The sequence below is a fragment of the Zonotrichia albicollis genome, chromosome W (genome assembly GCF_047830755.1).
Source record: "Zonotrichia albicollis isolate bZonAlb1 chromosome W, bZonAlb1.hap1, whole genome shotgun sequence".
Classification (NCBI taxonomy): domain Eukaryota; kingdom Metazoa; phylum Chordata; class Aves; order Passeriformes; family Passerellidae; genus Zonotrichia; species Zonotrichia albicollis.
In genome coordinates this window covers 10,910,338-10,936,371 of record NC_133859.1, presented here as the reverse complement: position 1 = coordinate 10,936,371, position 26,034 = coordinate 10,910,338, and the positions used below count along the sequence as shown (strand labels likewise).

At 39.8% G+C, this 26,034-nt stretch overlaps 1 protein-coding gene across 3 annotated transcripts; it reads left to right on the top strand.

The window, feature by feature from the left end:
* The first annotated feature begins 9,763 nt into the window (after positions 1-9,763).
* On the top strand, positions 9,764-25,664 carry LOC141726845 (activated RNA polymerase II transcriptional coactivator p15). Of its 3 annotated transcripts, none has more exons than XM_074531957.1 (5): positions 9,764-9,913; positions 11,843-11,915; positions 13,811-13,930; positions 20,693-20,801; positions 21,629-25,664. In XM_074531957.1, exons 2-5 carry the CDS (start codon positions 11,844-11,846, stop codon positions 21,706-21,708), a joined length of 381 nt encoding a protein of 126 aa, XP_074388058.1. In that variant the 5' UTR covers positions 9,764-9,913; position 11,843; the 3' UTR covers positions 21,709-25,664. The 3 variants fall into 3 exon arrangements, with proteins under 3 accessions (XP_074388058.1, XP_074388059.1, XP_074388060.1); XM_074531958.1 differs by having other exon boundaries at positions 9,899-10,041; XM_074531959.1 differs by lacking the exon at positions 9,764-9,913 and adding an exon at positions 10,372-10,443.
* The last annotated feature ends 370 nt before the right edge of the window (positions 25,665-26,034 follow it).

The window sequence follows — 26,034 nt, the reverse complement described above, 5'->3', positions numbered from 1 at the left end:
CAAGTCCCTCCATCTTGTCCCCAAAACCCCTATTCTAAAAACTCTAAAATCTACTTTTTCACCTAGTGATAATTTTATTATTACACTACTTAAACTTCTGTGGCTTTCAGGTCTTCATACAAAGGTGGTAATTTGCTCCATGGGTCATAATCAAACCCACAGGTGTTCTGGGCTGTGTACCAGGGTCTCTGAGCCCCCTGGGAGGGGTCCTGGCAACTCAGGACACCCAGAGGGATGTCCTGAGTTCCGACAGAAAAGGAGTTACTGGATATACTATAGTAAAGGAAAGGGAATTGCGAGAAGGCGGGGGGAAGTTACCATCCACATGGTCAGCACAAACCACAGAATTCTATGCCTTAATAAAAGCCTTCAAAGTATATCAAGGATGTGGATGTGACAGCCTGGTCAGAGAGCGAGAAAACGATATTAGTTTTCTCAAAGTGGACTTGTGAGACTTTTAGGGAGTTGTAGAGAAACTATGATAACTTGTTATTATAAGCAACCTGCAGGTGGTGTTTTCCTACTCTGTTTTTCTGTTCTTCTCAAAGACTGTTTGTGAGGAAAGTGTTTTTGTTAATTAACCAATCAAGCCGAATGTATCGGAACTGTCTATAAAAAAAGTTTTTCGTATTAAAGCTGCTGTTGTGCAAACCAGCCTGGTTGGAGTCTGTGCCACTATCTTACTTGATAGTGACACAAGGAAAGGTAGCAAAGTCCAGGTGCATACAGATTCCAAGTATGTATGTGGGGTGGTAAGTGAGTTTGGAAAGCTGGAAGGAGAGGAGTTTGTTAACTTGCAGGGAAAAACATTTGATCATGAGAGCTCAATTACTCACTTGTTGGAGGTGGTGAATTTACCAAAAGAGGTAGAAATAAGAGATGTTAAGAGACATCAGGCAGAGCACTCAGAGGAGACAATAGGTAATCAACTGGCCAATGGAAATGTTAAAAAAGCAGCACTTTGGACAGAGGTCTCTGGGATCCTCCCTTTGCTCCCTGTGACTCAGCTGATGCCAGGAGGAGGGGGGAAGTGGTGGTGCTGTCTTTTTCACCAGAACAGTTTGAGATAATTAATTAGGTGGTGGGGCAGAAGAAAGAGGGGAGAATTTATTTACAAAGGTGTCCTGCACATTCTCCAATAGTGATGTAACAGATTCAGAGGAGAAGAAGGAAAGCAAAGGCTGAAAAGCCTCATCCCCTGCTCCTCCTCTAACAAGCTGAGTGCATACCCATAACCATGAACCATACATACCTGGAACAGACTCCAGCACCTTTATAAACTTCCTACAAGTCATTACCATCAAGCCCGGCTCAATAGCTATTCTAGTCAGTGCCCCCCTACTGCAAAATCTACGTATTAGGGACAGTACCAGAGATACTTCTGGATAAGAAAATAAACCTAGGGACCATAGAGGTACTAAGACCTCAAAAAAAACTAGGGACCAGAAACACATGCAAGCCTCCACCCCAGGAGACATTATTAATTCAAACAACATGGCTATTAACTGCTTTATACCAACACAGACTAATTGCAACCAAAATGCAATCAGAACAGGTTTTTTTCCACTCTCTTGAGCCCCATGTTGGGAACCAAAATTAGTCCTGGTTTAGGGAAAATTTGGGAGAAAACCTCCAAAAAGAGCCCCTCCAGAAAGCCAATCTGCATGTTCCCTCCTTCCAACTGGTTCGGGAAAAAATTTCCTGGTAGAGAAGTGGAAAGAACCTGTTTATTTAACAGGCCAAGCACTCCCCAGCACACAAAATGAACAATACTGGATGAAAAAACTCATTTGCTGCGCTGAATAGATGAAAAATTCAGAAAGTCTCTCTGATGGGTGGTTGCTCTGTTATCAGTCCCTCCAGCGCTGGGAAAGGCTGCAGAGTAGGCCCCGGCAGGCTACAAAGTACAAGCTCTCGGTGTTTTCCCAAGTCCCAGTCTGGAGCTGGTTCGAATGGTTCTGTTATAAATGATCAGCCAGAAATCCGAATTAATAAATGTGAAAGATTTTATTTTCACGACCAAAATAAAGTGAGAGCGGACCCCTCAGTACCGCGTTTCCGGACTCCTGGGAAGGGGCCGGCCGGGAACAGGGGGCGGTGCTTGGAATTAGCGTGAGTGAGCCGTCTCCCAAGGGGGAATAAAGGGCCCCCCCCCCTCCGGGCGTGCGGAGGCAATACTTGTATGAGTGGCACGCACTCAAAATAGGTCCTGACAGAGGGAAGTCAGGCAGATTTGTCAGTCCCGAGAAGGATTCGGGTAGCTCACAAGCCCTGCAGGTAAAAGTACGTCCTGACACAGGAGTCAGGGACAAACCCCAGCGAAGGAGGCTGTGGTTTGCTTTTAAGTCCTGATATGGTGAAGCCTAAAAATTGGCGGGTTAGGCAAACTAAAAATCAGGCAGTTGTTTTTCTTGACTGAGGGAGTCAGGCACGACCCGGATTCTTAGGTCGAGGCTTCGTGTGTTCAAGTCCCCATAGATGTAAGACCTGACGTTGGGAAAGTGGGGCAATCAAGAGATTGGGCAGTTGTTTCAGTATAAAGTCCTGAGCATCAGGCAGAAATTTGAAGTTCAGTGGAGGAGGCTGAAGCTCCTCAAAGAAGGTTCTTTTTGAAATTACCGGTCAGTAAAGGCACCTTTGGGACTTTTTACTGTTGAGACCTGAAAAATAGGAGGGTGTAATAGTAAAAAGACCGGCAAGAGGCTGAGGGACATACCTCCCAATAGTCCATTAGGAGAACTGTTAGTAATATGGGATTCTATAGAGGCCACAGAGGGATTAGATAAAGTGAAAATGATCCATTATTGTATGGAAGTGTGGCCAGAATTAGAGTTGCAAGGAGGATGGCCTTGGTGTGGGACAAAGGATAAGTGGATATGCCAGCTATTAAATAATTATCTGACAGCTCGAGGAGATATTGATCCTGAGCAATTATTGTATGTAGCTTGCTGGTTAAAGAGCGCTGTTGGGGATGAAGGGGTGCGAATTTGTAAGGTACAGAGGAAGAAAGAGGGGAATGAAGGAGGGGATGATAGGACTAGAAAAAGATGGGACCCCCTGGATTATCTGCCTCCTTCTGCCCCTCCACCTTATAATCCTCTTCTTCAAGCACCTCAAATGGCAGGTCCGGTTCTTCCCCCGGCTGCCATCTCACTACCACCTGTTCAAACTCCTCCTTCTACCTCTTCAGCTTCCGCTATGATAAACCCAGTATCCCCTCCAGTTCCTTCTGCACCACCACAAGTGCCTACTCCACCTGCTGCATTCTCCACCCCTTCTCCAGCTGCACTTAATATCCACTCAGGCTCTTCTCCCCCTCCTATTGCTGTCCCTTTACCTCCTCCTAGTTGGGACACAAATGCCTCCTCGCCCGATAAACAGCTAACAGCAAATACACCTGCTGATGGGCAGAAAGTTCAAGGTAACCCAGATGTCCCTCAAAGTAGTTTGGCATCTGAAGATGGGCCGTACTGTAGCACCAGATCCAAGACCTCCAAGGCAGAGAGACTCTTTCCCCTCAGAGAGGTTCCTATGGGAGGAGTAGTGGGAGGTGTTGGCTTTGTGAATGCTCCCCTAACTGTTTCTGAGGTGAGAGGATTCAAGAAAGAGTTGGGGCATTTAGTTGAGGACCCAGTGGGCATAGCCAACCAAGTAGATCAATTTCTAGGTCCAAATATCTACACTTGGGGGGAGATGAATTCCATCCTGAGTATATTATTTTCCCCAGAAGAGGTGCAGATGTTTAGGGTGGCTGGCATAAGAATTTGGGAGAAAGATAACCATCCAGGACCCTAGGTGCCATCAGGCGAACAGAAATTGCCACTAACGGATCCCAGCTGGGACCCTAACCAGGAGGAGGGGGGGAAGGCCATGATGGAATATAGGTCTTTGATAATACGGGGGATCAAAGAGTCAGTTCCCAAAGGAACTAACACCCAATTGGCATTTGAGGGCACGCAGGAGAAAGATGAAGCTCCTGCTGCCTGGCTTAATCGCCTAAAGCAGAACTTCCATTCGTACTCTAGAATAGACCCAGACACCCCAGAAGGTCAAATGCTACTAAAAGTCCAATTTGTTACCAAATCTTGGCCTGATATATGGAGAAAATTGGAAAAGATGGAAGATTGGCAAGAGAGGGACATTAATGAGTTATTAAGAGAGGCATTGAAGGTGTATTTAAGGAGGGAGGAAGAAAAAGCAAAGGCCAAGGCTAAGATCATGGTTGCTGTAGCTAGAGAAAGTGCAGGGTGGGCGGGTCCACCACCAGGAGGAGGCAAGGATAGGCCTCTTGTACTGTCAAGTGCAAGAGGGATAGAGACACCTCAAGTCCCTTCGAGAGGACGATATTGCTATTACTGTGGAGAGCCAGGACACGTCAGGAGGTTTTGTAGAAAGCTCAGTCTCGATGCGGCAATAGCCAGGGAACAAGATAATTTAGAAAATATCCTTAGAAGTGACGATTAGAGGGTCAAGGGCTTATACTATAGGGGATCTGATGCAACATCTAGAAGAGCCCTTGGTAAACTTTGAGGTGGGACCCCTAAATGAAGAATTAGAACTTTTGCTTGATACAGGAGCAGATAAGTCCTGTCTCAACAAAGTAACATCTGAAGTTAGACAAAAACAGCTAGGTAGAAAGGATATCCAATAGCACCAAAACTAGCCAGTAAGACTAAACTTGTAATAAGAGGTGTGAAAGTAAAAGGTACCTTATTGTTGTCTTGTTGTGTGTGTGAGAGTGAGTCACAAGCAAAGTCAGCCTCAACTTCCCGGGCAGGTGGGAAGGGGGCAGTGGAAGTGTGTGTGTGACCTGCAAACCAGGCTTGTGTCCCCCGGGTGGGTGGGGGCTGTGACCAAAATGTGTGTGTGCGTGATCTGCAAACCAGACTAGTGCTCCCCAGATGTGTGAGGGAGCCGTAGCTGTAAGAGCGTGAGTGATGAGAGGGTGAATATAGACGAGTTAGAATAGAGGTAATGTAGATTGTGCATTACAGGTTTTACCACATCTCCTTAGAGGGAAGTGTATTGTGCAGAAGAATAGTGTGAGAAAAAAAGTAAGGGGTTGAAAGAAGTATTTAAGCTGTAAGGGAAAGTAAGAAACAGAAGCAAGAGAAAAATAGATAAGATCTTGAAAAATAGAACAGAAAACCAGTGAATTAAATACACAGACAAATAGGAGAATAAAAGTACTTTGGGAGTTAAGTTAGCTGAGAAATACAACGCCTTGCAAAATACAGAGTATGTAGAAGTTGATGAGAGAAACACACAAGCTATGGAAAAAGAGAAATTACCAATAACAGTAAACAGAGAAACTGAGTTTTGATAAAATGATTAAATAGCAGACCATTAATGCCTGTGTTGGAAAGCCCATTTCAGGTACTCTTCATCACTAATTCGACTGTGAAGACCAAAAGAAAAAGGTTGGACTCACATCACTCTCACCCCCTGGCATTGGACCAGGATTCAACATCAGGTTTTTACCCTCTGGCATTCTGGCATTGGACCGGATTCCACCCCTTTCTCATTCTGGCATTCGGCCAGAGTCCCAGTTTTCCCCTCTGGCACTGAGCCAGAGTCCACACCACTCACCTCGGGGCACTGGATAAGGATTCATCCATATCACAAGTTAATTCACCTGAGTATACTGTGATAAAAGGACCAAAGGATTTAAAGTTGACTCTTAAAAGGAAGAGTCAAAAAGACTGAACTGTATGGGAGAAATTGGTATCAGAGTTCTAATATTGCTTAAAATGCCTCAAAACTGTTTTGTGTAAACTATGTTGGTAAAAAGTTTAAGACTGTAAATAAGTAATTCTGGTTTAAGTTCCCCAATTTAATTCTAAAGACTCCAGGTTAATCCTCTACAGAACACTCCCCTGGGGGGGGAAACCAAAATTGGTAGGGAACAGACCAAGAGAGGCTTAACCAGAGAAGTGGGTAGAAGGGACTCTAAAGAGCTTGGAACCTTCTCCTCAGTAAAATTCCCCAAGAGGCAAGGCCGGGTGGGCAGGCTGTGCAAGATGACCCATACCGGACTCTTCGGAAGGGTAGTACTGATAGCTCTAATTGCTGGTGGTGCTCTGGGAAGCCCAGGAGAGCCGTGCAGTGAATGCTACCAACCCCGCTATGAGGAGGAAGTGAGCTCCTTGTCGAGAGTCCACATCAGTTCTAACCCTGATTGTGTTAACCCCTCCCAATTGGTCCTTTATCAGAAAAATAAGAGAGTGTATTGGATAGCCCAGAATACTGCCACTTTTAGGCAGCCACTCCTAGGAGAGTGCCCTATAGGGGAAGCCTGGTTTTGCTTTGAATGTGATGCTGCTGAAACAAGCTCAGCAGATCTAGTAAAAAGCAAAGAAATGGTGAAAATGGTAAGAGAAATTGTTTGTTACAAGTATTTATATGAGTGTACTGGAAAAGAGAAAGAAACCCTTTTGGAACACATTTCAGGGGAGCTCTAAACCCCTAGGTTTGATCTCATCTGGCAACTGCATGGCTAGAGTGATAAAACCAATTTTCTTATTACCCAAAGAAACTGGATCAAGTTTGGGAGTTCCAATATATAATGATTTGGGAGAAATTAAACAAATCTGGGAAAGTGAAATAGAAATTGAGAAAATCCAAAATTGTAAAAGCCAAGTTCGGATCCCAATATCTGTGTTGAATGAAGTCATCTGGCTCCAGGCAGTATTAAAAATAAAGAATTCAATTATTAGAGACATTTCAAACGAAATAAAAAGATTAGCATGTGCAAATAATCAAGATCAAGCTCCTACACTTGATCCCAGTGGGTGGGAGAACTTGGAGATTTTCAGAAAAGATGTATGGGAAAGGGTAGTTTTTCTCGGTGTGTGTGTACTTGGAGGATTGCTCTTTTTACTATGCTTATTTATCTGTTTTAATAACATAGTATTTGCCGTGTAGACCAACCTGAAGAAACCAAGGAAAGTAACAAGGTTAAGTAACCATGATTACCAAAGTGCACAAGAGATTTATAGTCGATTCAAAACAAAAAAATTGTGAGTTGATGGGAGCTTAAGAATTTAAGCTCGATCAAAGAAAAAGAGGGGGGACTGTTATGAACAAAAATTCGGTTAATATTTTTTTGTGAGAAAAAGTTACAAAAAGGCAGCCAGGTCTCTGTCCCTGCCAAGGTTCTGCGTGTTTTGTTATTGTAATCACGGGTCGTTGTAGCTTATCTCCCCTTTTGTATTAGTAAAAGCCCTGGCTAGGGCGAGGTAATGGCCCTTCCCCGAGGCTAAGGTGTTCTTTTCCCAGCATAGTGAAGACACCTGAGAGGGTGGGGGGGGGGTTATGCAAAGTGACTCCAAGACCAGCATGCTTTGTGGGACCCCGACTCCAAACCCACGGAGAAAACCCCAAAAACATCGAGCCACCCAAGAGTTGAGAGACTGGAGTGATGTCTAGACGTGAGGAGCCGAGTGCTGAGCCTGCAGCGATGAGGAGTCCCTCTCGCCCTGACCACGGGAGTCGTCCCCAGCGCCGAGAGTGAGGGTGACCGCGCTGAGAAAAACAACATCTGACGGGGACACCATGCCCTAAAGGCTCCCACGAGGACCGGATCCCCGAGCTGGACAGAGCTGCGCATTTCCTCCTCCTCTGAGTCGCCCTGGGAGACACGACGGGGACTGCAGCCCTGCCGAGCTGCCCAATTCTGAGCTGATCACTTTTAATAAAGGCATTAAAAAGGAGAAGAAGTCTCCTGGCCCTGTTTATTTCAGTATAATAAAGTAATTAATTAGCCTTCGAATATCAATGGAGTCAGATGCATCATTCTTCCCAGAGGAGGGGTGGCTGATTTTACAATAGGCATTATTTATTCTCTGTATTTACTTGACACACCTTGCACAAGGACTAGGCACAGAAAAATCGGGAAGGGCTGTTTAAAATGTTCCAGATTGTTAAAAAGGGTTAAGTTAATAATAACTAGGCTTTGTAAAAACAAATTGATAAATAAGAAGACGAGGGATTGAGAGGGAAGATGTGGGCTAATGCCTTTACAAACAATTTAATGGATGTTAATGTCTTTGAAATGGGTCTTAATGTTTCTACTGACTTTGGGCAGCAGATTTGTAACTGGGCTGTCCTGGGGTGACTTTATGATACTTGTATCCCCATTTGTCTATTTAGCCCAGAAATAAGTTTTTCACCTTTAAGACTTGTTCTAAACACAAAGAGAGGGAAGAGAAGAAGCGTGGACATTGTTTACAGAAACTGTACTCACTCCTCCACATTCCTGCTCCTGGACTGTGTTGTCTGTGGATGGACAGACAGTGGGACAGAGCTCTCCTTTGCTTTTAGTTAGTTTTAGCTAGCTGAGGCAAAGAAGTTCCCTGGACTGTGTTTTTATTTCTTTTTCTTGGAACTGTTTAAACTTGCTCTAGACCGAACACCCAGAAGAGCACTGGCAGCTCACACCTGTGGCCCACCAGACCAGGCCTGGGTCACAGCATTTCCAGCACCAGAGGGACTGATAACAGACTGAGCGAACTGAACTAGAGCCCATGAAAAGGACTTTCTGAATTTGTCATCTCTTCATATTGTCAGGAGGTTTTATTGTTTAATATTGTTCATTTTTTTGTGCTGGTGAATGCTTTGCCTGTTAAATAAACAGCTTTTTCCACTTTTCTCCAAGAAAATCTTTTCCCGAACCAGTTGGGGGAGGGGCCACTTGAATCTGTTTTCTAGAGAAACCCCTTCTGAGGTTTTTTCCCAAATTTGCCCTAAACCAGGACACAGGCCCAGACAGTTTGGCTCCTGAAATAGACAAGGCTCTGCACAAGCCTGAACCTCTGGACTTTGGGGGGAAAAGAGATTCAAGGGGGGGATAGGTAGTAGGTGGTTCAGGAAGGCTGTACCTTTGGAGTACCTCAGCCAATGGGGAAAGGAAGAGGGCAACATGCAGTCGGGAGTTTAGGATAAAAGGGAGGCTTGCACCCTCTGAAACTTTGCGAGAGAGAGCTTCATTGGTGTGTGCCCCAATAGAGTCTCTCCCTTTACTCTGGCATTTGTGGATTTTCCTGGCAGCAAGATGGTCAGATTATATTTTCAAGGGGTTTTGCTTGGAGGGATTTTAAAAAGTAACTGTTTAGAACAGAAGGTGACATGTATTTCTTAACGTCTTTTCCCCAGCACTTCAGACGTGAACTTGACTCAAGGTGACTGCCAAGCTAGGAGCCATAAGGCTCACCCATTCCTCAAACGAAAAGCCCGTCAGCAAGAAAAAACGCAAGTCACGATGACAGAAAGGGGAACCGGCACTTTTCTCAACAGCGCCTCGACGTGCTGCGGTTTCAGTATGCAAAGTCGACGTAGCTACACCATTTCTGAGCGTTTCCTCTCCTTCCCTCGGGCATGGCTTCAGGCAGGGAGGTTCTAAATGAGATCGAGGAACCGCTGCTGCGTGCAAAATAAAAGAACTAGTTACAGATTTATTTTTAAGGGTTCCTTTTAGATATTAAGGGCCCTCCTCTCGGTCCCCTCTCACAGCCCCCAGGTGGAGTGCAGGCCTTCCCTCTGCGAGTCTGCAGTCCCGATGGGGTCGGGCTCCAGGTAGGGTCCTGCCGTCGGTCCCATAGGGCTCCCTCTATTGGAATGATGCGGCTGACTAGCCCTTTGGAAGCCAGTTTTGGGATTTTTTTGTGGTTTGTTTTTTTTTTTTTTTTTTTTTTTGGGGGGGGGGGGGGGTTGTCTGGGTGCTTTTTTTTTGTTTGTTTGTTTTTGTTTTTGTTTTTTGCGGCTGTCCTAGCCAGGGCGGGGGAGGTAGGAACAAGTTAGAAAGGTACGCGTCCCCTTTAAACACCTCCCTCTACTCCTTCCCACGTGGTGCAGGGCTGGGGTGGGGATTCTGCGATGAATCTTTCTGTCGTGGTGTAGAGGAGTCGTATGGGAAGTGAGTATTTATGTTCTTTTGCGTATTTTGTTAGAGCTGTTGCCGTGTTCTCTTTCCTCCACCCCCAACTGTTGGGCGCTCGGCATCTCCTAGCCTGGTGTGGGAGAAGTACGCTGGGTAACCGTGTGGTGAGGCTTTCCCTTTTCCTCGAGTGCCCACTATGCTCTGTGGGAGGAATGCCCTGTTGTGGAGCGGGTTTGGAGCGGGAGTAGTAGCCACTGCCATGTTGGGGGGGGCAAAGAGGATTTGAGTGAGGGAGAAAATGGTGGTGGCGAATCGCCCAGCTCTTCACCTTCACCTCGCACCGGGATCAGGCCCTGCCCGCTGACGACCCCCGACTTTTTTTTTTTTTAATGTGTGTGTCGTGTTCTTTCCTTCACCGCCGGTAACCTGCATCCTTCTTGCTGCCACCCTGCCCTGGGAGGACCTGAGTGTTCTTACCCGCGCCCCCCTGCCGGGCCCTCGCTCCTTTCCTTTGGGGGGCAACACAAGCCGTAGAAAAGAGGAAGAGGAGAGGAAAATGGCGGCAGGCAGGCATCGGCTTATCTGGTGTTCCTAGCTCGTACTCGCTTGTCTTTCTCATGTTACTTTCCCTTGTCTTCACTTGTCCCGTCTCATTCCACCCTTCCTCTCCTCGGTGCTTCGGTGTCCTCACGCTCTGCTTGCTAGTTTCTCAAGAGAGGACACCAACCCCACCCTATTTATTTTTCCTTTAGTTTCCGCCTCCATTTTCCTCCATATTGTTACTCTCCCTTCCTGATGCGGACTCTGGAGTTGTCCTCTGCAGGTGTCCTGCCCTTCGCGTATCAGACTTTTCTTGTTCGGCTTCCCTATTTCATGTCACTGCTCAGTTTATTTTTGCATTGCCCCGTTCCAGCTCTCCTCTGCCTGCCTCCGTCCTGTAGTGTGGTGTCTTTCCAAACCAGGACATGTGGTTTATGTGTGCTTCCCATACCCTGTTTTATTTTCAGTTCTACAGCTTCTGTCGTTATGTTCCAAATTATTCTGACAATTTACTCTAGAACCACATTTGATCCGTTCAGACTGTTTTTTCTTTTGCACATAGTTTATTTTATTGCCAGTTTAAAAACTGCTATTTCTTTTTCTTTCCTGAGGTATGCTTCTTTAAAACTTTATTAGCCTTTCCAAGCTAGTTTATTTTGTGTAGTTTCTCCCTGTGATACTTCTTTTTATTCTGAAGTCACAAACTATCTATTTATTTGTTAGAGTTTTTAGTAGCAGGCAAGATGTTGTTCAACTGCTGTATCTAATCATGTTTGCATACTAGACAGATGTAGAAGTACACCTGGCAGCATGCATTCAAGGAAAGTTGAGTGTCCACTTGTTCAGTAAATGAATATATTCTAGTGACTGATGTTGTAAAGTTGCAATGGAAATATTAATTGCAGTACTGTAGTTCTCTGTAACTGAGATATTTTCAGACTTTTGTATTACTGATGGGAAATTAAGCTCAATCTGTGACAACTATGCAGCTGTTACTCCTGATTTCAACTAGGCAAAATGCTAATGTAAGAATATATGTAGTGTTGGGGGCTTAATTGTTTATATTTATGAATATTATGTTGAGAATTCATCTGGACACCGGTTTTGTATTGCTTTTTTTTCATTATAGTATCTACCATACTTGGGAGAACATGAAACAGGTGAAAAAAATGTCCTTTTGTAAGCAGTTCAGAACTAAAATACTGCATATAAGGCAGTCACAGCAAAAAGGGGAAGAGCTATAAGAGGGAAGGGTGCTTGTGATTACATCTACAATGTGTATTAAAGGTTATATGAAAAGGTAGGAAAGTCTTCAGGAGGGTTTTGAATAAGTTGAGCCTTTACAAACAGGTTTGGAGATGGCTTTCTATCCATAATGGGATGTATTCCTTGTATAGTGTTCTCACGTTATCTTTCTCTTCCTAGAATGCCGAAGTCAAAGGAACTTGTGTCTTCAAGCTCATCTGCCAGTGATTCAGATAGTGAAGTTGACAAAAAGGTGAACATTATATGCAGTTTATAACTACTGTATTAACTGTTATATTTCAGGCAGGGGTTAAGGAATTAGTTGAGTGTTATGTCACAAAATGACATATGATTTATCTGACACTTAAACCCCAGACACCCCCTCCCAACCCCAAACCAAACCCCAAAAAAACCACCCCCCAAGCTTATGGTTTGGGTGGATGCTTTTTGCTTTGCAGTACACTTTATTCTTAAGGTGCATTTTGCTTCATGTTTTTCTGTATGGTATATTTAGCCACAAGCTTCCTGGAGTTCTTTGCTGTTTTGTGGCAAGTGATAGACGGCTTCTGTATAAGCTGCCTCTGGTGGCAAGAATTTGAACTAATTTTGAGGACACCGCCCCACCTTAATTTTGATATCTGGATTACAAGCAAGTCCAAAACCAAAACCTCCACTTGCCTTGTTATCCATGTGCCACTTGCTTATCTCGCTCACATTCTTTTTTATGTTTCAGAGTCTTATGTTTACTGTAAGACTATCTGCTAGTTTCTCACTTAAAAGCAGAGCCAACCAGAATGTTTCTGAGTTGATAATTTTAACATTACCTGTTTTAAATGCATAAATGTAATGTTTTCATTTAGTTTAATAATTATTTACTTTATAAATTTGTATAGATGTGTCAGTCATTGCAAACAAATTGAATACAACAGTCAATTTATCTTTTTAAGAAATGCTAGGTGGTAATGCAGACATTGGGTCTTTTAGTGCGCTTTGCAAAGAGACAATCTGATTTACTGAACTGGTTCAAATATGAAAATGTGACTTGCTTGCACATAGCAAATTAGGTATTTTGTGAAATCTTAATATAAGAGAAAATGACCAGGTGATTTTTTTTTTTTCTGGAAATGTATTCCTAATAAGACATAGTGTAACAATCAACTTCAGTGGGCAGTAAGGTGGTTGGTTTTGGTTTTGTTTTTTTTCTATGACAACATCCGGTATTTTTTTGAGCTGTCTTTAAAAGAGATTATTTACAATATGATTCTAGCAGGTGAGAATAATTTTTGGTATCTTTACATTATTCTTCCTTTACAGTGGGCATGATTACTATATCACCATTAGTGGAAATGTAGCATGCTCTAGCATCGGCTAACGAAGTAATCTGATTTGCAGGTGATATTGCCTCAATGTCTTAAAAACATGTTTAATTTATCATGCTATGAACAGAGATTTGACTTCAATTAAAAAAGTTCTCTTGGATTTGATTTTTCAAATCCTTTTTTTTATTATCTTATCTATTTTTTTTTTACCAGAGTTGTTAGCTGTTCCTCATTTTTCATTGTACTTTCTGGAAAATGAAACTTCTATCAGACTTAAAAATTTTAATTAAAACTGCCAGTATTACTGCACAAAGAAAGTAGGCTTTTTGAAATGTATTTTCACAGAATCACTCAGTTGGAAGAGACCTTCAAGATTATAGAGTCTAACCCATGCCCTAATGCCTCAACTAAACCATGGCACTGAGTGCCACATTGAGTCTTTTTTTAAACACATCCAGGGATGGTGACTCCACCACCTCCTCGGGCAGACCATTCCAGTACTTATCACCCTTTCCGTAAAAATCTTTCTCCTAATATCCAACCTTTATTTCCCTTGGCACAGCTTAAGACTGAGTTTTGAATTTTGATCTAATTAAATTTCTCTTTAAAGCCAAATTATTATGGTAAGCTTCACTGAGAACAAAAATAGGCTAATTTGAAGATTTTTTTTTTTGGCTCTAGTCTAAATGTACAGTATTGTATTCCTGCCCTCACAGTAGGAAGGTGTTAATACCTATGGCATAATAGTTTGTGACCTCTAAAATAATTTTTTTTTATAACTTATAAAATGAGTTGTGATTTATGAGGTTTTTTTTATTCTTGCTCCAAGGCAAAGCGGAAAAAGCAAGTAGCTCCAGAAAAGCCTGTTAAGAAACAAAAGAGTGGTGAAAGTTCAAAAGGTGCAGCTTCTTCTAAGCAAAGCAGTAACAGAGATGAGAATATGTTTCAGGTAAAATTGATGACTCTCTTAGAGCCTGGTTAAGGTAACCATTTACATAATAATCTGTATAAATTTTATGAGGCTATGTGGATATCATGATAGCATTGTGCTTGGTCTCCTGAAATCTTGGCTGAAGGGGATTATGATGCTAGCATGCAAGATGAGATGCTGAGAAAAAGCACTGATCGGTTTCAATAGAGTAAAAGAATCAGAGTTGTGGTAATTGATTCTAACTCTCATGTCTTTGCATGTGGTAATTGTCTGTGTAGTCATTTTGTCTGTAAATATTAGATCAGGACAGTCTTGGAAACCCAAAATATGGACTCTTAATTCTTATTTAGCTAGGTCAAGGGAATTTGGCTACTGTCTTCTAAGACAGTATCTTGGAATAAGTTTTGCTCGTTCATTTATGATGCAGGTTTTTCTCACTGAAAATCCAAAAAGATTTCAATTTTTGACATTGCCAAAATAGGATGAATGTACATTTTTTCAGTAGCCACAAACATTTGTGAGTTCAGAGTATTGCATGTCCCATGGTTAGCTGAAGAAGCAATGTATCCTGAAAGCTGTGCAAGAATATGCATAGCTCAGAATTCCTTTTTTTAGGGGTGTGGATCAAGACTTATTAAACGCCTGACTAGCTGGTTTGAAAAGGGGAGCACGGGATGAGAAAGGGACTTAAATTCTTAGACTTTGATTCTTAAGTTTGTGAAAAGTTATATGAGAGGTGCCTAATAAGATGGTTCCAACACTGAATAAGGTAAAATAAATGGATTTGGGCTGTACCTGTGCAAAGTAATATGTGGGGGGAAATTAGTGAAGGCCTGTGTCAATTTTCACTTTCCTGTGTATATATAGTTGGAGGGAGAGCTTCAATTTAAGACCCTGGGCATAACTGCTTGGACTTGTACATTGAAGGAAGAATATAATACTTTTAGTTCTGCTGGGGCATGCTTTGATCCATATAGGAAAAATGATAGTATCTTCTGCATCTAATGAGAGGAACTGCATTTAGAACTCAAATATAAAGCCTATATGTTTGGGATTTTTTTTGTAATAGGTTCAGAAATTGCAGCCTTGGGGAAAAGTTAATTTTAATGCCCTCCTTATGAAAAAAAAAAGAGAAAAAAACCAAAAAACAAAGCAACATAGCAAACCACCATAAGCGAACCAACTAATGCAAAAAAACTTTCAAATAAAAGCAAAACTATTTGTGTGCTCTGATTTCTTTCAACCTTTTTTGACTCAAGGTAATAAGTTACTAAAAACAGACAGTAGAGGACATATATTACTCTAAGAGCAGGATTCTTCCAGTGTTGACTACAATGCAGAAAAAAATTTCACTATCACCCTGACTTAAACCATCAATGTTCCTAAGTTTCTGCCTGCTTTTAGTTTCTCAACAACAAAAGTTTTTTTAGGTTGTTTGTTGTGTTATGTGCGTTTTTTTTTTCATGCAACATCAGCTTATGTGTGTTAACCAAGATGTACCTGTTTCAGTGTAGAAATAGCACTGTAGGTCTGAGAATGCTCCCCTTCTCTCCTTTCTACCCAAGAGAGCATGCTCAAGATCTAGTTGCATGTTAATTTTGGAGGTATTATTTTGTTTTTTCTAGGAATATTAACAATACTAGAATCTCTCCTTTCTGCTTCCCCATGGTAATAAAAATGATCTGTGTACAAGTGATTTTGCAGCATAACTTACAAGTGTGTCTTCAGTTGATGGAAATGAGGCTGTAAAGCATTCATATGATAGTCAGAAATTCTGTGACATCCATATTGTGTGTGGGAATGATAGCAACTGACATGAAACTTAGTGGTTTGCTGTTCTACACCTTTGGGCTGTGTTCTTAAAGTATACAACTTCCTTTAATATTGAACTCGTTGTGACTGCTGTATTTAGAAGATTGAGCATTTTCATAAAGATCTACACTTTATTTTTGTTTGAAACTAATGTTGGTATAATGGTATTCTTGAAACTAATTATGAAGAATAAAATAATTGTAAGAAGAAGGGAATTAAGTATAAGAGACCAAGTATGTTTTATTTATTTACATCATGGTCTTTTAAGTTTTATAGGCAGCCTAGTATACTCTGGAATTTATCAAAGGATTTGAGTACAGTTGGGTTGTGGAACTTTACTCCCATTTGTGATGTATTACTAGAGGCCCTAAGGACAAGCATTATTCATGTTGCATTAGATTCCTGTCTGTGGCTTCAAGCCACTGTGAGTTGTTCATCATGTACCTTGGTTAGTTTGACAAATCCTGTCATCTACCTATGCCTGATTTGGATTAGGTTTGTTAATGCTGATGGGTTAAAGTATTAATATTAATTATCCAGAGTGGAACCACATTACATGATTGGGCATTTCACAGGAATTGTTTCCTGAAAAGGAGTTTGCCTGTTGCATATGGGCCTCACTCCCCCCTCCCCCCCTTTATTTAAGTTTGGGTCAAATTTGCTTTTTTCACTCGTGAGAAATAAGTTCTTCAGTTTCCTGGTGTAATGTCTTTACCTATCATAGGCTCCTGAAAGTAGATAAGTAAGTAGGTAAGATATGCTTGTGATGTTCTTGAATGTGATTGGTTGTGTGTCATTATTTAGCAATAGTATTCTCCAATTTAGTCCTTGCACTAAAAAAAACCCCACCCATGTGACACTCCTTCTTCCCTCCCTGTCCAATTGGAGGCACAAAAGGCAAAGATCATGGGTTGACATAAGAACAATTTACTGGAAACAGCAATGAGATAAGAAAATGAACAGTAACAACAATTATGTTAATAACAAAAGTGTACAAAAGAAATTATTTACATGGAAAGCCCCCAGCAAGAAACAATACCAGACAGTTCTCCTGCCATGTTTTCTTGACCGGAAGAAACCCCCTTTCCTGGGAAGCGACAGTCCCTTTCCCCTGCTTCTAGCAATGATGAGAAGTGATATGGAATAACCTCCCTGTCTTGGCCATGCCACCTCATGGCTACTTCAAAAATTAACTCTATCCTGACTGGAACCAGGACATTGTGAAATGCATCAGTGATCACATAAGTTTCAGAATTAATTTGTTAAACCAATTTGCTGTATTACAGATCTCTCCTGTTTGCAGGACTCTCTATTCTAGAAGTTTATATTAGCTTATTGAGGTTCTTCTAATGCTATACATATGGTAAGGGAAAACAAATTTTTTTTTTGCTGTTTTTTCTCCAACAATATATATACAGTTTAATCAAGGGAAAGAGGAAGAAAAATGGTGAAGAAGATGGTTGCTTAAACTCATACAGGAAGTCAATTGCATAGCTGTGAAACGAACCTAGACACAGTTCAGTGCATTTTACTGTCAACAATGGAAACCTGGAAATAATGCTTTTAATATTTTGTGTTTAATTTAATAGAATAATATGTCAAATGAGCTGTAATATTTAATAGAAAGCTAACATGTTTTAACCCCAGCCAGCAACCAAGCACCGCACATCCAAACAAGGAATTAATTCACTGTTTCCCATGGGCAGGCAGGTGTTCAGCCATCTCCAGGGGAGCAAGGCCCCCATCATGTGCAACAGTGACTTGGGAAGTCAAACTACATCACTCCAAACATCCCCCTGTTCCTCCTCCTTCCCCCTATTTTATATATTGAGCATGATGTCACATGGTCTGGAATATCCCTTTGGTCAGTTGGGGTAACCTGTCCTGGCTGTGTCATCTCCCAACCTCCCATGCACCCCCAGCCTCCTTGCCGTTGTGGCTGTATGAGTACCAGAAAAGGCCTTGGCTCTGTGCAAGCCAAACTTTCTGGGAAGAAAATAAATAAGCCAGCCAAAACCAGCAGAAAAGCATATGATTTTGTTTATGAAGGTTGAACTGCAGCAGCTACCCTGCTAATAATTAATGCAGCCCTTGGAATATTAATGTGTTGTTACAGAAATACAAAGGTGTCTTAGAGGAGTGAAATTATTTTAGGTCTATCAACTGCTGCATGGAAAAAGAATTTATCAGAAATGGCTCAATGCCAGAATTGCAGGTAACTGAATGTCAGGAAACATTACTTTGCTTAGGGAAAATCTAGGTTTGAAATTTTTTAAACAGTACTTTGAAAGCCTATATAAAGCTTTTCAGCAGTGGCAACAATTTTGTATTGAGTTTACCTAAACATTTGAAATTTCATGTGAGTATTCAGCTGAAATCTAGACAGTGGTGTAAAATCTAACAATTTTAACATTTTCATATTGAACTGTTTACATTTAAGGTAGACTTACTGACTGAATAAATGTTGTGTACTTTGTATTATTGCCCCTCACCTTACTGTAGTTGAATTAAGACATGTAGCCTTATCTTTAATAGTCAAATTCTGCATCATTTTGCTGTATTTGCAGCTCTAATCTGCTATTTTGTATCAGATTTTTTCTTTAAATCTGGAGTTACTTGGCAGTAGACTAATAGTCTTTGATAGATCTGGGGGGGAAAAAAGGTGTTCAGGAGTACTACTGCTTGAAGCTGATTTATAGGTGACCTTAAAAGTCACTGAAACATTAGAAGGAAAACCAATAAATGTTGTTCATGTAGACTATTTAGGATATCCTTTTCCAGCAGTACTGATGGACTTGGACATGCTACTAAGTTTGGTCTAAAAGAACTCGGCTACTGTGACATAATACCTTATTTTTGAATGTTAAATTTGTAGTGCTGTGAAAGTATTTAATAAATGAATCGCAAAATGCTATCTTATAAACTTTTTTATTTTAAAGGATGCTTTGAAGTAGGAAAACAACTGCTTCAGGCTTATGGTAATTAAAGAGGTCCTAATTATTTAAAAATAAATTTTAGAGTTAAAATAGCATGATCTGCATAAGAAGAAAAATTAGTTTAAGCAAGCACAAAGCCTATTTATGTATATTTTGTGAAATAACAACTTTTATGACTCTGTTTTGCTGGTAGGTAGGGTCAGCACCAGACACCGACGCCAACTTAAGGAGTAGTGTAATTTACTGTAATGCAGTACTGCAAAGAATTACAAAAGAATAAGCTAAGCAATGCACCTAATCATTACTACAGAAGATTGCCTATAGTGATTAAGAAAGATACATCACCAGTTGCCCTAATACTTTACCCCTGCATCCAGATAACCTTTAATCATCAGCTGAGGGAAGCTGTCACAGCGAAGGACTGGAGAACCACTCCCAGTAACTGGGGAATTCTGTGGTACATCCACCTTGCGGGCAAAGAGGCTTCTGATTTTGCTGTTAGAGGAGCCCAGCTTTTATAATATACAGGCTACTATTACTTCTAATGTGGGAACATCTGTTTTTATTCTCCTGTTGGGTTTCTCCCTAAGCCTGGCTAGGGCTCAAGGAGGAACCAAGGGAGTTGTCTTTGATCCTACACCCCAGACAAGGCCAGATGTGGCATTGACCAGTTTCTAAATACAGAAAGATAAATACATGTTTTGCCAAAGAGTGGATACATATATCATATTGCTAATAATACTTCATTTATACATGGATACATATACATTTGGTTGGACGGTTCATCTAGAGGTCAAATTTAGTTCAGGGCCTGTTGTTTGGGCCTTAGTACTTCAGATTTAAACATCTGTGAATGATTTTAGTTGACTGGAGAGTTGCTCATGCTTTCTGGTTAGACTTTATGCTAGTAAGATATGTTTTGTCTCCTGTTTAACTATGTCAAAGTGCAAGATGTGTAAATTAAATAAGGTGAAAACTAAAACTAATGTTTTATCAGGAAGGAATATTCCTTTTTAAAAATTGTTTATGTGTGTTTTCTTCACAAGGTGGGTCCAGGAGGTGCATACAAAATACTAAGAATTTTTTACATTACTTGTTTGACTGTGCTTTTATTATTATCAAATTTCTCATTCTCAAATTCACATTATATTTTGAATTTATGTGAACAAATAGTTTTTTTGAAATCAGTCTTTTTCAAATTTGATAAAGCCTAAATAATGTAACATATAGTATACCTGTTGTCTCTTTTCCCTTTGCCCTTTCTTTGGAAAATTAAAAAAAAGCTCTCATAATTCAGTTAAGCCACTGCATGAAAATCTGATATTTCAAAGTCATTTCATACCATTGCTGTGTTGGTAAGCTAAAGTATTTGAATAGGGGTCTTTTTGAGAACATTTGGTACAGTCTTTTAACCACAGTTCCAAGAAAGTGTCCCAATGAACCAGCAGAAGCAGGCATGGGGCAGTTGGTGGCTTACTTCTGTTTCCATCTGTATTTACTATGTTTTAAAAAAGAAAAAAAGGAAAAAAAAAGAGAGGGGGGGAAACAAGTTAAATATTGGGCCCATCTCATGTGAATATCTAATTTGATTTCTGTACCTATGGAATGGACTAAAACTTAGATTTGGCGGTAGAGCGTAGAGTGCCTTCTTCCCCGTTTGTTTACAACAGCTACTAAAAAAGATGGTTATAACAGACCCAAAAATTTATTTCAGAAAACAGTAAATTAGTGGGTTTTATAAGATGTAAGCTTGTTAAGAAGACAGGTATTTTCTTGTTCTAGGAGAGAGCCACTTACTTTGAGGATTGAATGCTGAATACTCAACAGGTTTTAAGTCATTAATGTATTTATATTGACATTACTTATTTCCCTACTGATTGTTCTGGATTAAGCTCTTGATCTAGTTGTTTTACTGGTGTCTAAAATAAGCTGAAGTGTGCAATGTCACATGTACATGTCTGATACTGCTGGGAAAAGTGAATGCTGTAATACATAAAATACCTAAAAAATATCCTTATGTGTGTTTTGACAGATTGGCAAAATGAGGTACGTCAGTGTTCGTGACTTTAAAGGAAAAGTCTTAATTGATATTAGGGAATATTGGATGGATCAAGAAGGTGAAATGAAGCCTGGCAGAAAAGGTATTGTTTTGCTTCATGTTATTTTGTACTAAAACATTGTCTGCAGTTTGCTGGAGATCTTTGTGTATCAGATTTCTATACTTTGTTACTACATGGTATTTTTAGAGTAATATTTTTACTTATTAATGATTCACATTTTAACATATAATTAGTTTTATCAGTTGACTGTAAACAAAAGCAAAGTGGTTTCATTGGCCTGAGTCTGTTTTCCTAAATAATTCCCCCATAATTTATGGAAAACAAGGCATCAAATACAAACAGATTTGTTATGGGAGTTACATACATAGCCATACATTTTCCCTTTAATTAACTTCACTTCTTCCTTTTATTACAATTAGATTTCCATATTGGTTTTTGAGTGCTAGGGAGTGGTAATAGTCTCTCCAAAATATTACTTATAGTTTGTTATTCACAATGCTTTAAGAAACATGAGGGGAAAAAAACCCCAGAATTATGGTTCTTTAAAAGTGTGTAGAAGTTTAGTCCACAGAGGTATGGCTTTTAGAAGTCAATGGGAATACAGTTGATTTCCTTGTTTCTTTTGTACTGCCTTCTGTCAAGACCAGCACCTAATTTCTGTGTTTAGCCTAACACTTGTAAATGCATTTGTTATACTGCACTAATTTTCTTTGTAAGGAGATAAGCTAAGGTCTGAAGTGTTCCAAGTGAGTAATTTCTTTGTAACCGAGGTGGTTGTTACACTTGAGGTATGTTAAGCATTATTAATCGTGACATACACTGTGTATGAAACCAGCCTTGACAGTAACTATGCAAGATTCTGCACTACAATTTTTTTTTCCCTAAGTATTTCTTTTAATGCATTTCAGGTATTTCTTTAAATCCAGAACAGTGGAACCAGCTGAAGGAACAGATTTCTGATATTGATGATGCAGTGAAAAAACTGTAAATACAGAGCTATACAGAAACCTTTTATTATTTCAGTTGCTTTAAGTGGTCTTTTTACATTGGCATTTGTTTTCTAAAATATTGTTTTCCAAGCTATTGTATATTTATTTGGATTACTGAATGATTTGTAAAATGAATACTTTATGTGCATTAAAATTGTATTCTGAATGAGGCTATTTGTGTATACATTACTAAAAGGAAATGTGTTGCTTTCACCTCATAGTATAAAATAAAAAAATCAAATAATATGTAAAGCATAGATGTTTATGGCCTTTTGATTCAAGATGATGGTAAAGTTGCCTAATAGCTTTAATTATGGCTTTAGTTTAATTGACCATTAATGTGATATTTTTTCCTGAGATTTCCTTAAGTGTCTCCATTTTAATGTTTTTTTCTTTTACTTCATACTCTTTGGTATTGCCCTGGCAGCTTTTAGCTTTAAGACTTCATACAAACAGTGAATACCTGGTAAAACTCATTTTTGTAGATAATTTTAAATACTGTATTTGCTAATTTACTGTATTTATTCAAATGTAAACAGTCCTGAGTATATAGACTATTTTGCATTACTTGCATGAAGTGTTATGCTAAACAATAACATTTGAAAACAAGCCACACACTATTTATTCCCATTTTTCTATAGCTTGATTGACTTAGAAAATACAGTTAGCTTTTGTTCTTAGACCCTAGATTTTGAATGTGATCGTGACAGGACCTTTCATCCCCTGACACAGCAAAAGGCTTCTCTACTTTCCCCATGGCTAAGCTAGGCCAGAATGGTTTGTCTTGTGATGAATTATCTCAGCAGAAAACACCCTTAGTCAGCAATAAACATCCTTCCTTGAATGGTGGGAAAGGATAAGCCGCAAATAAGTGACTGACAGACAAGCACTGTTTACAACTATACAAGACCACTATGATTATCAGGAAATCAGAAATCTCTTACACATTTTCTGAGTGTGTAGAGAATTCTCGATGTGGAGATGTTCACATTGAGATACTTCCCTGGGACTGAGAGTAATTAGGAGATTCTTTGCACACCACCATGATTTGTTGGTAAGTGACATTGGCTCCTAATCAATTCTCCTAATCTCTTCTACTATTTCTTCACTAGCTGTAACATAGATTCCTTTATTTTTCTGCACTATATTTTATCTACTAGTAGTTCTTTTTGTGTTATCCTGTGTAGTAAGTAGTCTGTTTAAAGTCTTATGTCTGTTTTCCTTGGCCTGTTCAATAAACAATTCATGTTGTAATAGGCCTGATTGGTCATTATTAAGAATTTGCGAGCAACAGTGGGTTTTGGGATGCTGGCCGTCTCAATAAAGCTGCTGTCTACTGCCAGAAACCTGGAAAGGCACTTGTCTAACCTTTCCTCTCTCATTCATAACAGTGATGCATAAACTTTTACAGTAATGGACCTATACCTTAGATAGTATTTAAAAGCTGTAAATGACAGTATTGTATAAACAATGGTGTTTAAACTAGGCTATAACACAGATTAAACAATCAAAGGGAGTTAAGATTGCTTTAGCCAAGACAGCTGGCTATCATGTTTCTGCCCTACCCACACTGCCTGCCCAAACCATTTAACTTGGCTTGCCTTGTGTGGCTTACATGCGCACAACTGTTTTATATTTTGTACAGAAAGTACTTGGTGCTTACAATGGAACACTGGTACACAGTGGATCATTACTGTAGTGAACTTGGCTTGTCTACCAGTGTACTATTCTGGTAAGAGAGTCTTCTGCCCACTGGAAGTTCTATTAGACTAGATGCTGCTCCAGATGAAGGGCTTTTTGGTAGGTGTCACAAACTATGAAATGAAGAAGGAAGACTATGATGTTCGAGTAGAACTTGGAGTGATAAGGGGCATTCCAGTGCAGAAGTTAAAGGTGACAGATCAAAGTTAGCTGACAATAATACCTACAGTGAAGAAATGTGTTAGCAGAATTGGATAAGAGTTTTTCTGACTTAATTCAGTTAATCAAAGGAAGAAGATCATAGAATCATACAATAGTTTAGGTCAGAAGGTGCCTTTAAAGGTCATCTAGTCCAGCCCCCCTGCAATGGGCAGAGACATCTTCAACTAGATCTTCACAATCCAATCTGACCTTGAATGTTTCCAGGGATGGGGCGTTTACCACCTTTCTGGGCAAAACTATTCCAGTGTCTTGCCACTCTAATTGTAAGAAAATTCTTCCTTATAGCTAGTCAGAATCTCCCCTCTTTTAAAACCATTGCCCCATATCCTATCACAACAGGCCCTACTAAAAATCTATCCCCATCTTTCTAATAGTCTCCCTTTAAGTACTGAAAAGCTGCAATAAGGTCTCCCTGAAGTCTTCTCTTCCCCAGGCTGAACAGCCCCAACTCTCTCAGCTTTTCCTCATAAGAGAAGTATTCCATCCCTATGATCATCTTTGTAGCTCTCCTTTAGGCTTGTGTGTTTGGATTTGAAACAGCTTAATGAAAATTGACATTTCAGGACTATGTAGTAAATATAACAATTTCTTGGCTCAGCTGTAATTTTCCAATTTGATGTTAAATTTATTGTATTTTTTCAAGTGTGTGCATAATCAGGATTTGCTACTAGTTTATTTTTTGAATATTTTAATATAATTGTTTATATTGCAAACATACATGGAAGTCGTATTCTCCTAAGTGTCATACACAGACTCTTCCTGTAGTGCAGGGTTTATAATTCAATACAAATGGATACGGAAAGATGAGGAAATATGACTAAATCAAATATATATAATTTAATAATATATAATTTAATTTTAACTGTTATGTCAGATGCTTCCACCCACTTTTTAACTTACCCATTGTTGACATATTTAAAATAAAGTTAAGCTATGTTTTAGTATGGCTCAGTAAATTGGAGTTTTAAAAACTGCTCAAGGGTGAATAAAAGCATGAAGAGATGTTTTGTGGTAGCAGCTGTATTTTTGGGGCACAGCATTCTTTTGGAGTGACTCTTATTGGCATGTCAGGGTATTTGGATGAAATAGAAAAAGTATGAAATATCTGCTAAAATTTTCAGATGAGTATATAAAAGAAATTGCTTCAGATCACTATCAACAGATTCTAGGTGTAGTTTTTATTTGTGGTATGTATGTATGATTTTTATTTTCCTTTAAGTCTGAAATTTTGCAACCAGATTTAACCCATTTTTACTTCAAAAGTTTCATATGGCCACTCTAAACTGCATGATTATCATAATAGAGAGAACATTGTCCTCAACTACTGTGGTAGTAGGTCATTGGGTGACAGTTGTGTACAATAAAATTGTGTTCAAGAATGTGGAGAATTAAATAAATTAATTTTGGGGGAGTAAGTGGAAAAGTTTTCATAATAGTGATTAGTTGTTTTGTAGAAACTGATGGTAGAGATGTTCAAAGAAATTAGTATTTGTTAATCAAAATGTCTTAAGTTGCAAATACAAGATGTGGCTGGGAATGTGTATTCTATTGCCATCTGTTAGAACCAGGTGGGGGCAGTTTTCTTTATCTCTTCCACAACCAATCCTCCTTCTGGGGAGATATTTTCTGTTAATAGGCCATTGAGTATCACTGCATGACTGATAAAATGCTATCATCCCATTGGGAGATGCTCCACCCAGGGGGAGAAGCTAAGCATTCCTGCCTGGATATAATCTGAGATTTAAAGCACCACAGTCAGCCTTTTCCCACTGGATTCCCAGAGGAAGACCAAGCCCATTTACACTATCACTGGACCTTCAGAGGAAAACTACATCCTTTCTACAAGATCAGTGTTTCAACAGAACTACATCTATCACTCCAGGAGGACTGCAGCTACCATTTAATTGGACTGCTACCAACACCCTGACCAACAGGGTGTCAGGTCGTATTCTGACCCTGTCAGTGTTGTTTTGTATTACTTCATTTTTATTTTTATTTTTTCCCTAATAAAAACCTGTTATTCCAACTCCCATATCTTTGTCTGAGAGCCTTTTAATGTCAAAATTATAATAATTTGGAGGGAAGGGGTTTACATTTTCCATTTCAAGAGAAGCTCCTGCTTTCCTTAGCAGACACCTGTCTTTTCAAGCCAAGACACGAGAACTATTAGTTCCTCTTATAACACTCTTGCTTAATTTGTGATTATAATTGAGAAAACTTGTCACAATTTGATTTTTCTTAGCTTGTATGCTTAAAAAGTTTACCATCTGACAGTTATATTTCTACCTCTAATAATAATAAAATATCATTTTACCTGAGCCAGTCTTAATGTCTGCATGATTGTCACTGGAAATATGCACCCTCCAACTGTAATTTTATTAATGTTCAAATAAAAAAATCAT